At 42.1% G+C, this 14,080-nt stretch overlaps 1 protein-coding gene across 1 annotated transcript in view; it reads left to right on the forward strand.

Moving 5' to 3' along the window:
- The window catches only part of LOC121307508 (neurogenic locus notch homolog protein 1-like), a 34,813-nt gene that overhangs the window by 5,337 nt on the left and 15,396 nt on the right, over positions 1-14,080 (forward strand). Inside the window, exons 3-9 of the mRNA XM_041239690.1 lie at positions 9,951-10,213; positions 10,326-10,664; positions 11,987-12,109; positions 12,207-12,440; positions 12,591-12,746; positions 12,838-13,023; positions 13,260-13,373. Of these exons, the coding sequence (XP_041095624.1) occupies positions 9,951-10,213; positions 10,326-10,664; positions 11,987-12,109; positions 12,207-12,440; positions 12,591-12,746; positions 12,838-13,023; positions 13,260-13,373 (1,415 nt within the window). The remainder of the gene's footprint in view (positions 1-9,950; positions 10,214-10,325; positions 10,665-11,986; positions 12,110-12,206; positions 12,441-12,590; positions 12,747-12,837; positions 13,024-13,259; positions 13,374-14,080) is intronic.

Genomic DNA, 14,080 nt, shown 5'->3' on the forward strand with positions numbered 1-14,080 from the left:
AATGAGATGAAATTCCTAAAGTGTAACAGTCCGTTCAGGAGTACTGGCTAGCAGGGCACAGCAACATCACACTGTGAAAAAATGAGCAACGGCTATAGGCTTATAAGGAAGAGTTTTTTCAACAATTCTTTATTAAGGGGGTAGTACTAGATGCACTTGTTTCATATACCAGCATTCACCTGTCATTTTTGCAAATTCCCCGGGAGCTTTGTTTATCATGTAAACACAGTCAACCCGAAAACAAAGTTGTACAAACCTCTTCGTCTACTTGACAGCAACAGTATCTGTATCTGCGGGGGTGGAAATAAGACTCTTTGTGCATAGCAGTTTACTCATTCCAGGTTTTAGTACAAACCTGATTGGCCCCAGTGTATAGGTAACACGCTCAGATGGGTCTTGTTAAATTTCTAGTAAAACCAGGAATGGATCAACTGCCATACAATGGGAGTCTTATTTCCTTCCCTGTGTCTGCCTGATTCCATTTATATAAAAGATGAATAACCTTCAGTAAACATTAGAAAACATGTTTGCGCTTCAAGACATACTGGAAGTAGGACGTGCTGATTACTTGATGCTGTCTCTGGACCTTCCGTTGTTGCAGCGTCTTGCCTCCTGTGTAATTTCAAAGCCACTTCCTTTTGTTTTTTTGATGCTAATTTTGGAGCTCACACAAACACATTTCCAGATCTGTATGAAGTGGATTTTGCAGCTTCGAGGAAAGAGGTGGGATTTTGCTGTGTCTGTATTTTTGATTAGGTAATGCTGGTTGAGAAGACTGTGTAGAGAATTAATTCTTTTGAGCTGTAAAAAGCATGTGGTTTGTTGGAGACTACCTGTGTTCTGTTTAAACAACGTTCAGAATCTGTACTTTCTAGTCACATTTTCATAAGATTGCTTCCAGAGCATTAAGCTGTGCATCACCTCCTTCAGCATGTCTCTTGGGACCTGTGGTGGGCTTTGATTAGAAGCCTTGGTTAAACAATTACTGCCTAAAACCAATAGGTAGAACATTAAACATTTTAATTATTTTTATTTTTTTTTTAAATACCAATTATCCATGAGATTTGCAGGCTCCAGAGTGAGAAACTATACTTCAGGGATTGCTTAGGTATGTTAATGATACAAACCATATATACTCTCAATTAGCCTTTTGCTTTATGCTGTCAAAACACATTTCCAGCTGAAATTGTCTGCATCAGAGTTTCAGTTTCCATAGACGCAGGCCGGGCCAAAACAGCAGACTTGTGTTTTTGTTTTCGTTCACCAAAATAACCAAGCGTAGTCATTTTTATCCCGGTTCTGCTGCTATTTGACAGTCAGTTTAAGCGTCACTTCTCACTGTGGTCAGGCTGATTCCCCAGGGTGCTCTGTTTCCTAACAGCAGTTGGTTAAAAAAACTAAAACAAATGAAACCTGCTATGTTTCAGGAAGGTGGTGTTAGCAAATGGGAAGTTAAGACATATGCATTACTTTTTTTTATGGAAAAAACACACTGTTGGGTGCTTACCCATATCCCGACTCATCTCTTTAAATCACAGCTGTTTGATACAGGAGGTGTTTGAAAATTGTCCTGTACACACCTATGTAAACATTCCCTAGCAGTCGCCTCTAGCCTGGGGCCCATTTGCTTTGAGACACCCCTGGCCTTTCTAACCCTTAAAGGCAAATGGAAAAAGATAAGAAGCCCCATTGAAAAGAAAATAACAGGATGTGACCTCTCTTTTGAGACTTCAGGAATTTAAAAGCCTCCCCTTGTCAACTTGCAAAATGACACTGGAATGATTTTAATGTCTGAAGAGAGTTTTATTCTTTCCACAAGAATTCTTTATTTTTGCTAACTGATTTCTAAAGATACTCTGACTAAGATGTCCTGATATATTCTTCTTAAAGCGGTTTGTACTAAAGTCTTCCTGCATTGTGATTCAAGTGTCACTAAAACCTAGCACATCAAACATTGTTAGCAATACTTTTAATGTATTCAATATTAGAATTATGGTATGCAGTTGTTATGACTTTCAGTTCCAAGTCATTATTTCTGCAAAGTGTTGGTAACAGTTGCCCACCTTGGACTCTGGTTTTGCACATGCTATGGTGACAGTTGTTAGATGTGGTCGCCAAGGGCTAACCTCGGGGGGGTAAACCTTACCCCTGTCTGGTTCCAGGACCTTGGATACAGGCTTTGGAGTCAGAAGGGTAGGCAGCACTGACCTTTCTTTATTCAGAGTTGAAAAGGTGGGTAACTAGGAAACAGAAAGGTGGAATCTTGCAAGGCTACAGGCTCCGCCCCCAGACGCATGCTGCCATCTGTGTGCGTTGTCTTTCTTTCATAGTTTTCAGTGGATTTATGTTGACAAAAGGGTTTTAGATGTGAAAGGTATGTGCGTTTTCAGTAACCTTCTTTTGAATTCATATCTGTCTTGCAGAAAACCTCAAGACAATCCAGGATCTGTATACTGTCCTTTGTATGATCTGACTTTTGTTTATTTGAAGGTATCAAGTTTCATTTCTGTATACTGGTCTGCTTCCCATAGATATCGACAGACACAACACTGAACTGATGTTTTGAGATAGGAAATGACAGGCTCAGGCACAAAACCTCAGCACTTGGGGGGAGGGGGGACCAAAGCTGAGCTACAAAAACCATAGCAGTTAAGTTTTTAAGATGGAGGTCAAATGAGCAAGTTTCAGCGCTGCAGATGGCATCCCGACTCAATTCAACAAAAAAACACATTCTTCCAGAGTGCAGTTAATTGGTTTCACAATTTGAACTAATTAAGAATAATATAGTGTGCTGTAACACTGTAGATCATGGTGTGTTAGGTGCTGATTCTGAAACAGTAGGACGCACTCTTCCCTCCCTTGCCACTCCCGTCTCCAGTACACCTGCCATCACAGATATGGTGCCCCACTGAAGGTGGACGGCATGTTTTATCACAGGCACGCTTACTGTACATGACTGCCTCCTTAACAGACCCTCAAATATCCTGCAATGCTGGCACTGGGCCCTATTTCCTGTGTAACTGCATATCTGCTGGATGGTATTACTCTGACGGGATGGCTCTCATGTTGTCGTTTCTTCCAGATATAAATGTGATGTCTTTGAGAGCTGGATTTACAGAGTTTAGGTATAAAGTGGTGAGTCAAAGTGGAAGTAATTAATGAGACCCCTATATTTAAACACACCAGGTCTGGCTAACGGGCTGGGTACTACTGATTCATCTACTGTATTCCAGGGTGAGTCCAGTCTCTTCCTGTGATTCTGTATGATACAATTACACTAAAAAGTAACATAAACAACTACACACATTTTAACAATCATCACAGGTGCAAACACAGGAACATTCGGAAACTAATTTTTTTCATTCAAATGGGGTCGTTAACTGATTGAAAATAGAAGAACGATTGGATGAAAATGTGTAATTGAACTGGTATAATTACAATTACGCAGGTGTCAAGGTTCACCTACAGTTACTTAGTTACATTGTAATTGCAATTAATTACAAATTACACAATTACAGTTGTAATTGACTCCAGGTTTATACTGAGTCGCTGTTAAAGTAATTTAATATGGCTGTATTGGTACAGAGTTAGGGTTGGTTCTTAAAAATCAGATCCAGGAGGTGAAAGAAATTGTACTGACTAGAACTATGAGCAATCAGCAACACACAATTCAGATTCAGACAATCGAACCAAATTCCCCTTATGGGTTCTGAATTTAAGAAAACAAAAAAATTCTTCCCACAGTCACAAGCAGGCCCTTCTGTTTCAGAGAGCCTCATCTTCTGTTTGCAAGAAGCCGACGTCTTAAGTAACATTATCCCAACCTGCTTCATTATCCCTCTAATTACATGTGGCTGTGCGCTATTGAAAAGAGTTTAGCTTGAACAGAAGACATGCGGTTTACACGGGCAGGTGTTGGAGGTGAGTGCCTCCCATTTTACACCCTGTGAAGCCGGCAGCAGCTCCAAAATACTGTTCCTTTAATGAGGGCCTGTCATTGTCTAGGCCTCTCTTTTGAGAAGAGGCTTTTTGTAAATTAGGGTTCGGATGGATTTAACTTTCAAGAGAAAGGCACTTCAGCTTGCAGGAGATTTGATACTCTACAGTACATTCTGCCTACAAACCTGTTCAGCGGTACACATGTTTTTAAAAGATGCCCATGCCTCATATCCTCAGTGCAATTTGCATCTCTTTAACTAGGCTGTGACATGATGTTGAACTTGCTATGGGGGTAAGTCAGTACCAGATACTTTAAAACAGAAATGCCGTCTTTGTTTTAGGTATGGGAAATGGGTAGGTACAATACACCAAATGTACATTTCTGAGTCATCCAGTGGTTTCATATTGCAAATCTGGGCCCTTTTTAAACATGCACTTTCTTGAAATCAGATGTTCTTTTAAGAGCATTACTTGGCCCGTCCTTTTTTTTTTTTTTTTTTTTTTTTTTACCACAATAAAATATGCATCAGCAGGAAAGCAGAATCTGTTCCTTTTTTAGATTTAAAAATGCTGGATTCATTCATTAAACTCCCCACCTGTACCATCTGGTTTAATAGATCTTCTTCGGCGCTCTCATCTTTTCCAGTGTATGAATGGCTTTTTGAATAACTGAACCAGTGAGTGTGTAATAGTTATTTTTAATGAGCGAAAAGGGATTTTCAATACTGTTTGTTGCCAAGAACTTATTCTGAGTCCAAGTCTCCAGACAGCCAGGATCCTTTTACAGTTTTTTTTTTTAATTGACTGGTAGAGTTTAGACAGTTGTTTGAAGTCTTGCAGGCGGAGAGGGAGGCCTCTAAGGTCCCAGTGCTAAAATATGCTCGGGTGCATGATTATAAAGTAGGCTGAATGGCTGCATTAGACCAACCTTAACCTAGATATGAGAATATCTACATAGACATTAAAACAGCTCTGTGGCACTGACGCAGAAAGAGGTTTCCATCAAAGATATAGGTTGATTAAACAGAGAAGGTAACAGGATTGATTGCTTCCTAGTTCAAATGAACTTTAAATGGGTCGGGGAGGGAAAAAAAGTATTTGGCCCTTACTACCCAGCCCAGGTTTGCACCCTCCGTTCTGTCAAGCTCAGTAGGAGGAAGCAAACTATAATAAGACACATTGTTACCCAGCTGTGTTTACCCTGAACGTATCGTTTTTAAAGATCACGTTTCTCAAGCAAGCGTAGCAAATCCTTATTAACCGACAAATGCAGTTCAGACCAGAGATTTAACCACCAGCACGGTTTTAGCAGTGTAAGCAGTTGGAGAATGACAGCTGGTAGATCACAGCTGTACTACAGTATGTAGAGTATGCATTACTGCCACAATGTGCAACTCACCTGCTCCCACCTGGAAGCACTTACTTGTTTTACAATGGCTTTGAGCTACTTGTACCATTTAATTAGCCTAAAGGTACAGACCTCTAATTCAAACCGCACGCAAAATACAGATCTGATGCATCTAGCAGGTGTTCTGCTGGAAGGTTACTCAATGGGTAATAGGGAGCCAAAAGCTAGTCTAGTTAGTCTTTGGGAAGTCCTACATTTATAGGAAGAAATATGTGATGTTAAAAGCTGGTTGTCAATTTCACACTCTTGGTGCTGCATTTTTGTTTCACTGGAAGATTCTCAATTGCAGTGGGTTTAATTAGTAAAACAGTTGGCTATTACTGATGGATTTCCTAGAGATCATTCATTTCACATTATAGTTGGCGTAGATTCAACACTTGCTACTTAATCTAAAAAAAAAAAAGCCCTTTGTTTTAATGTGCAAGTGGTGCTTTGCGATTTCCTTCAAAGGCATTTTCTAGAGTTTTGACATTTTTAAACACACAAGTGTGGTACCGTTTCACTGTGCCTGGATCCCAAGAGTGGCAGATGGCAGCTTATCCCATTGAGGAGGAAAACATCACAGCTCCCAATAGCTTGGGGTCAGAGGGCATGGAAACATCTGCCATGGGTTGCGTTGGGAAGCACATTGCTGCACTGAAAGAAACCTGTTCCAGGAAGTCTAATGGTTGTGGCTACTGCACAGTGACTGCACAAAGGAGATGGAACTGGGCTTTGTCTTTCTTTTACAGGGGCTGGCAAAAGAATAGGGTTCAATTAGAGTGAAATGGCTCGGGTTATTGATACTAAAGCAGTTTCTCTGGCCTGTACTATTACATTTTGCCTCTTAAACATTCTAATTATTATGCAAAGTACCACAGTCATTCATTACTTGGATTAAACCCATACTTCTTTTAAGTTGAATATTTAGCACTAACTTAATGAACAGCCAGTTGTATTTTGTGGAACTAGCCTCAATTAAAATGGAGAGCGTTCGAATATGTTTCAGTGGTAATTAGTGACCAGGTAAAGTACAGCCTCCTTCTTCAGTATTTTTTCCTGACCATGTATTTAACACTTTCCCGCCAAGTTAAAGAATAAACAGCAAGCATTCTTCAGCACCGTGCGCCAGGGAACTGAAGTTCCAAATATTTTTAGAGCACAGTGTGTTTAACTAAAGCAGCGATGTGAAAAGGGAGACTAAAGATCTTCGCTTTTCCCCCCAGACTGGGGATTTTGTCAAGCCAGGGTGAGACCTGAAGTTATTTCAAAGAGGGTGAGACATTTCACAGTGACCTGCAAAGTGAGGCTGCCAGATTTGTTTCATTCAGGAGTGTCGACCGGGGCACAAGCAGGCTTTAGAGTGTGAACTGGGAAAGAGTTGGCGCCTCTCACTCGGTGCGCAGGGTAAACAGAAAAGCAAGACTGCATTGCGTGCGGTGTGTGGCTTTATTGTGCAGCCTTATATCACTTTTCCGTACATGTATCTTAGTTATTGGTAGACTTTTCTGATGCTCTTCCAGAGGAAACTGAGCCAGAAGCTAGCTGGAAAATACAGAGGCAAACCTTTGAACTGGGTGGGTGATGATAAGCTGTGTTCACAACTGTCAGGAAGGATTCTTTTTTGGAATGGTGCAGATGTTCAAAAGCAGTTTCTTCTCCTCCTGTGTTGAGTGTCTGGATACTAGTGACTTTTTTTCAGCATCTGATACGGCAGCAGCAGGCAATTAAAACTGCCTTTGTTTAATAAAGAGAAACTAGCAGTCTAGTCTGGTTGAAACTTTTGTCATTTGAGTTTGTTTTATTATTTCTAAATTCAGTGTGTTTTGGTTATGAATTATAATAGAGAAGCTGCTTTTCCAGTTTTGACTGAAGGCTGAAATTATTAGAGGGAGAAAACCGTGTTCTTATACTGTAATATTGCGGTGGCGTGTTCGCAGGCAAGTGTGATCTTTAATGAGTTGCAGTAGTACAAAAAAGTGAGCGAGAGAATGAGCGATGGTAAGTTTAACACCTGAATGCACACTCTCGCAGTTTGGAGTCAGCATGCCTTCAGTCAGCTCTGAAAGACTGCTGGAACAATGAGCCCACTCATAAAGACGGCATGCCTGAATCCAGGCTGCAGGGACGCCGTTCAGCCAGCCAGGAGCCCGGCCTTTTCTTTTCTTCTCAACAAGCCAATTCCTGCGTGTGATTGGTGGCAGGGCGGCTAGCAGCTGCCGTCCGCTCATTAACATGCGCACCTGCTCCTCGTGGCCTTTCTGGGAGGCCAGCAGATGCCCCTCTTCATTATCCCCAATTTTATATTATTATCCCAGCCAAAAAATAAATAATCTCATTACTTGATATTCAAGAATCCTTGCAAATTCCAGGACATGAGATGAGATGAAAATAGCATTTTTTTTTATGTAAAACTTTCGCTCTTACAAAAGGAAAAGGAATTTGGTGCCACATATGGAAAGACTTCATTAATGTAACTGAATTCCTTCAAATAAAAAGTATCTAGACACAAGCTTTCAGAAAATAAAATATATTTGATCCAGTCCTTCTTCATGCACCCACCAGATAAACATCAAGAAGTATCAGTCAATTTAAACTTGTATTTAATTGAAAGCTTTTGTCAAACTAGTTGTTCACCTGACCCTAGATCCTTTTAAGTGAACATTTTATGATTTATTATTATGTTGTATATATTTTTTACTAATCCTATGAGAAGGTTTCTATATGTATAACTTCAGTGAACAAAACACTAAAGACAAGGTTTATGCAACAGCAAGTTGCCCTCCCATCAAGCTAGTGCAATACGTGGCTAGTGATACAGAACCGTGTACTAAAAGGCTTAACGCAATGCATGCAGGGCTTTGGACTGGGGGTGATCAAATAACTCCAGGACTCTTGATCTGCAGGGAAGTGATGGAATCGAACCAGACGGTGCATTGCAGTGTACACTGCATAGGGCCATTAAATGGAGCGTCATGTTTACCAAATGTGCTTTCTGAAGCCCGGGGGCATCCACCAAAATGTTTTATTACATGAGCAAATGTGTAGGCCTGCTAAATCCCAGGAGCCACACTGTAAAAACAGAATGGACCCCCCCCCCCAGAGGTAGACTGCTGTGCCTGCTACAGAGGGGAGACGAGGGGGGGGGTGGGGGTGGTGGCATTTGGCTTAGATCCAAAGACCATTTGCTAGTGACTGGTGATTTGCGGGTTTTAGCATTGTCATGTTTAAAAAATAACATCTTTTGTATCATCTGGAAAGAATAGTGACACTGGTAGCAGTGTGTTGTGGTGCCAATTCTGTTATAAAGCCCCGTTTTATATAATCTGTACAGACTTTGAGAGAATTTTGAAAACTATTCTACTTTTTTTATGCAGTCCTGATTGATGTTGGAGAGGCCTACTCTGCTAAAAGAATACAGGGTATTCAGGTAGAGACCTCTCCCCAATGTTAGCTCTGAGTTCAAAAGAACAGACAGACAGTACCTTGTTTTTTTTTTTTTTGAAAGGCAAAAAAAGTGTGCTGAAATGCATGAAGATGGCAATTGTTTTTGTCTAAGAGCTGTTGACAAGGGGTTGTCCTGTGAGATTTTTCCTTTTGGTAATGAATGGCTTTTTCAGGTTTGTTTTAGACAACCAGAGAGAGCACATAGACATTAGCATATGTTTAATTCTGTGGGATTTTTGCTCATCCAATTGTATGGTGAGAGGAGTTTGGGTGCATTTCCATTGTTCAGGGAACTATTTAGAGAGAGTTACAGGCTAATAGTAATGGAAATGTGTAACTATGTTTCATATTACTTTCACTAAAAGGTGGTTCCTATTGGATGATACAATCTTAAGGGTTTGCACATTCAGATTGGTTTGTTTGGGAAGTGGGCACATATAATTCAATATGGTGTTAAGAAAACATCTGACCAAAGTGACTATTACATTGTTCCTCTCCGCTAACTCCCCCCCCCCCCCCCCCCCCCCCCCCCCCAGACTGGCAGTCAGTGACCCCAAATCCCTTTGTCTACATGTTTAGCAGGAGGGAACCTGTGAAGGAGTGACCATCCTTTTCTTGTGTTGGTGATTTATAGGCGCAATGGGCTCTGGGGAATGCAGGGAGGCAGGTGGTGAAGTGGCGTTTCAATCCCATTTAGAATTCCCATGCACTATCAGGTTCAAAAGGAACTGGAGACTACCCCCTCCCCAACCTCTGTTTTGGGTTGATAATTACTGGGGTTAGCAAGGGCAGCATGGTTGGGTGAAAAACACTGATTAACACTTTCATGCTGAAATGGAGCCTGGATACACAGAGGCTTAAACTCAGAGGAAATGGAGCATTAGGCATGGGAATTTTTTTTTTAAGTAATCACATTTCCAACACCAGGACAAATAGCTACGTAAAAACAAAATTAATTTTTAACTTGCTAAAACCGAAATAACTCTTTTTGAACGCATCTTGTTTTTTGGCTTAAAAGAAGCTGTAGATATCTAAACTCAGTGTGTGGCACCATAACTTATTTTACAGGACAAGCAACCAAGGTATCCATTTTGTAAAATGAAGAGTTATTTGTTCCCAGCTATAACTGACGGCTCAGTCCCCCTTTACTTACTGTATCATGTCATTGTCTTTCCAGATGTTCCATCGACTATTTCGGCAACAGGTGTGAGTACCCGAACCCCTGTCTCAGCTCGCCATGCAAGAACGCAGGCACTTGTCGGCCGTTTACCCGTGGCAACACGATAGATTATACCTGCATGTGCCGGGTTGGATATACTGACCGTCTCTGCCTCACACCCATTGATAACGTGTGCCTGAACAACCCCTGCAGGAATGGAGGGACTTGTGAGCTTGTCAGCCTCAAGGAATACAAATGCCAGTGTCCGCCAGGATGGTCAGGTAAAAAAAAAAAAAAACACTTTTTTTTTAGGTAGCTTTTACAGATGAAATTTTAAATTCAGATACTGAACTAGTATCGCATTTCAATTCACTATGACTGCTTTTTTCTCAGGTGAGACATGTCAACAGGCTGATCCCTGCGCCTCCAACCCTTGCGCCAATGGCGGCCAGTGCTCCCCCTTTGAAGCGCACTACATCTGCAACTGCCCCTCAGGATTCCACGGCCTGTCTTGCAAGCAAGACAAGAACGAGTGCGCCCTGAGCCCCTCCCCATGCCAGAATGGAGGCAAGTGCGTCAACGAGTTTGGCTCCTACCGGTGCGAGTGCCAGCAGCAGTACATTGGAAAGAACTGCGAGATCCCTTATGTGCCATGCAACCCCTCGCCCTGCCAGAACGGGGGAACCTGCCGGCAGACCGGAGATACCTCCTACGACTGCACCTGCCTGCCAGGTACAGTAAGCCTTCACTACTGTGTGTGTGTGTGTGTGTGTGTGTGTGTGTGTGTGTGTGTGTGTGTGTGTGTGTGTGTACAAATATTTGTGCAAAGGTACCAGCCATCTCTGCTATTTCTTGTAGAAGTGATATGTTTGGGTGTGCGTTAGTCTTTCAAAGTGGAATATGATCTGTATGTAGAAACCAGTCTACATACAGATCATATAGGTCTTTCTTGGTATGAACTGTACTTCTGTGGTCGCATCATTTAAAATGTTACGTACTTTTTAATCTCCCTTCCATAGCTCACAGTGTAAAGTGATTCTGTTGCCGTGCTTTTGTATGGAGTAGTATGTTAGAGGTCTTGAATATTTCGTATCCGTGTGTCTATGTGAGCATGTGAATGGGAGAGAGAATGGAAATGTTAATGTGCTATCAGGAGGAAACATCTGGACAACAACATCCGAAAAGCAGAGCCTTGTGGCCTAGACAGGGCAGGGACTGAGGACACACAATAAAGATGTAAGCCTGTTAAAAGCAGGGGAACCCAAACCTTTCTGTAGGATGGACTTCTGTTACAGCTGCTTTCTGGTATTGAAGTCTTTCCTCACATTATATAATTGCCTAGTTCATTGTGCTGTTCATTGGTCAGAAAGCTCTAGTGGTTTAATATTAATAATATGCCTTGAAAGCTATAGCAATTGTGGTTGGAAACTGAAAGCAACCTTACAAAGTCTTTAACCTTTTCATGCATGGCGATCTCATGTGGTGACGGATAATTTGAATTGATTGTCGCTATTCTAATAATCTAGATCAAACCCTTTAACCTCCCATCATGCAGTTCTTATTTCCTCTCTCTCGTCTCTGAAGTTCCAGCGAGGTGTTCAAAGATGAGTCACGGTTCCTTTTAACAACCCATCTTGACATCTTGATAGTGGAAGACGGATTTTGTAAATCTGTTCTCAGTCATTTCTGTCTCTCCTGGTTGCTGTTTTGCTGCTTCTTGCTGATGTTCATCAGTCTTGGATTTCGGTCAGCGAGCTGTCTGAGGGGAGCAGGGTTGCTCACTTGGGGTTGATTATTAAACATTTCATTTCGAGGGTGAAGTTGCAAAAAACATCTTGTTGTGCTTTTTATACAGTTCTAACACGTACATCTAAACTAAACAGACATGATTGAAAATGTCTGCAAGCATGTAGGCTGACGTGCAGTTGAATGTTATACCACCTGATTTTATTAATAACCCTAAGTAGCTATGTGGGTAAAAAGTGATCACATTTTGCATATTGACGGTGCATCTTTTTGTAAACTGATTTTATGTACTCCTTTTCACCCTCCAGGTTTTGCTGGTCAGAACTGTGACAAGAACATTGACGACTGTCCTGAACACAAGTGCCAAAACAGAGGCACCTGTGTGGACGGTGTGAACACATACAACTGCCAGTGCCCACCTGAATGGACAGGTAAACGGCCGACTTGGGCTCGCTAGCACGTACCACAATAAGAACCAGCAGGAAACATGTGATTTCTAATAGATTCTGTCTTGTTTCGGTTGTGCAGGTCAGTTCTGTATGGAGGATGTAGACGAATGCCAACTCATGCCCAATGCCTGTCAGAATGGGGGAACCTGCCATAACACCCACGGAGGCTACAACTGCGTGTGTGTCAATGGCTGGACGGGTGACGACTGCAGCGAGAATATCGACGACTGCGCCAGCGCTGCCTGCTACCTGGGGGCCACCTGCCATGATCGCGTGGCCTCCTTCTTCTGCGAGTGTCCGCAAGGCCGGACAGGTAAGAACCTCACGCTACTTTTTCGCCCGTTATGACAAAGAACAGTATCCAGAACACAGGGGGTTAAAATGCTCGGCCCCTATTTTGATCCCCCTGCATGCATGTAAAGCGACATAAAGTAAGCCGGCTTGCTGTTCTGCTTCTTTTCAGGTTTGCTGTGCCACCTGGACGATGCCTGCATCAGTAACCCCTGCCAGAAAGGTTCCAACTGTGACACAAACCCAGTCAATGGCAAGGCTATCTGTACTTGCCCTCAAGGCTACATGGGCTCTGCCTGCAACCAGGATGTGGACGAGTGTTCTCTAGGTAATGAATTTAACAAAGTCAGGGTATATTGTTTTTTGTGTGTAAGCCAATATCCGGCAGGCTTGGGAGTCTAATAATCCGGCTGTTACAGGTGCCAATCCTTGTGAGCACGGGGGCAAGTGCATCAACACCAGGGGCTCCTTCCAGTGCCAGTGCCTGCAGGGCTACACTGGGCCTCGCTGTGAGTTGGATGTAAACGAGTGCATGTCCAACCCCTGCCAAAATGACGCTACCTGCCTGGACCAGATTGGAGGCTTCAGCTGCATCTGCATGCCAGGTAACTTCAGTGTAGAGCTGCATGGATTGGATTTGTGGCTGCAATTTTTTTTTTTTTTTTTTTTTACCAGCTGATGAGCCTAGTCTTGACGGAGCGGCTTTGTTGTTTTATTTGTTACTCCTTTTGGAATAATTTTCATTGAGTCCAGTTTCTCTTAACAGTATACCTATCTGCTTGAATGTCTTCAGCCTCCCTAAATAACTTTTTTTTATTTTTTTTAATGTTTTAATTTTAAGGTTACGAGGGCGTTTTCTGTGAAATCAATACAGACGAGTGTGCCAGCAGTCCGTGTTTGAACAACGGAAAATGTATCGACAAGATCAACACATATCATTGCGAGTGCCCTACAGGTGAGGGAGAGAGAGAGCGAGAGAGAGAGGGGGAGAGGGTCGATAGAGCCTCCCCCCAGTCCAGTCTTTCAACTGGAAACAGAGACACAATGTAATCCATGCCTGGAGGGCAGGCTTAGCAGGACGGGCTTGAAAATGTAGGAAAATCCATAGGAGGGAGACTTAAATAACAGTTTAATCTAAGCCATGAAATCGAGAAAGTGTGGAGCTTTAAAGTTTTCTCTTCCCAACTTTTAAATGTGAAGAATCTACACAAAACTTTAACTAGGAGCAATATGACCATGGATATAGATACAATAAAATTATCGAACAGGTCGTGGGAAGTAAAATATATTTAAAACCAATTGGTAGTATTGCATTGAGATGCTTTAAAGGTTAATTAACAGAGAAATATGTGTCCTGACATTAGTTTTCAGTCCTGGTTTTAAATGGAGGGAGTAGTCTCTTAGATTCCTGGTTGCCTGGTAGACCACTGTAAGCCGGTCAAAGGCATTCGGTATTTTAAGAAGGAAATTAATGCAGGCAAAGTGTGAATGGGGGTTTTGTATTGGCTAATCCTTTTGATGTTTCTTTAGAGGGAGCCAATGAAATTATTAGACAGGAAAAAGTCTGCCCCTTGAAAAGAAAGAGCAAAGGCCTCCTAGAAGCAAAATCGTAAAAACCTGAATGCCGAGGCTACCTGCAGCTTTGCCCAGTGAGCAGAAAAA

The sequence above is a fragment of the Polyodon spathula genome, chromosome 56 (assembly GCF_017654505.1).
Source record: "Polyodon spathula isolate WHYD16114869_AA chromosome 56, ASM1765450v1, whole genome shotgun sequence".
Taxonomy (NCBI): Eukaryota; Metazoa; Chordata; class Actinopteri; order Acipenseriformes; family Polyodontidae; genus Polyodon; species Polyodon spathula.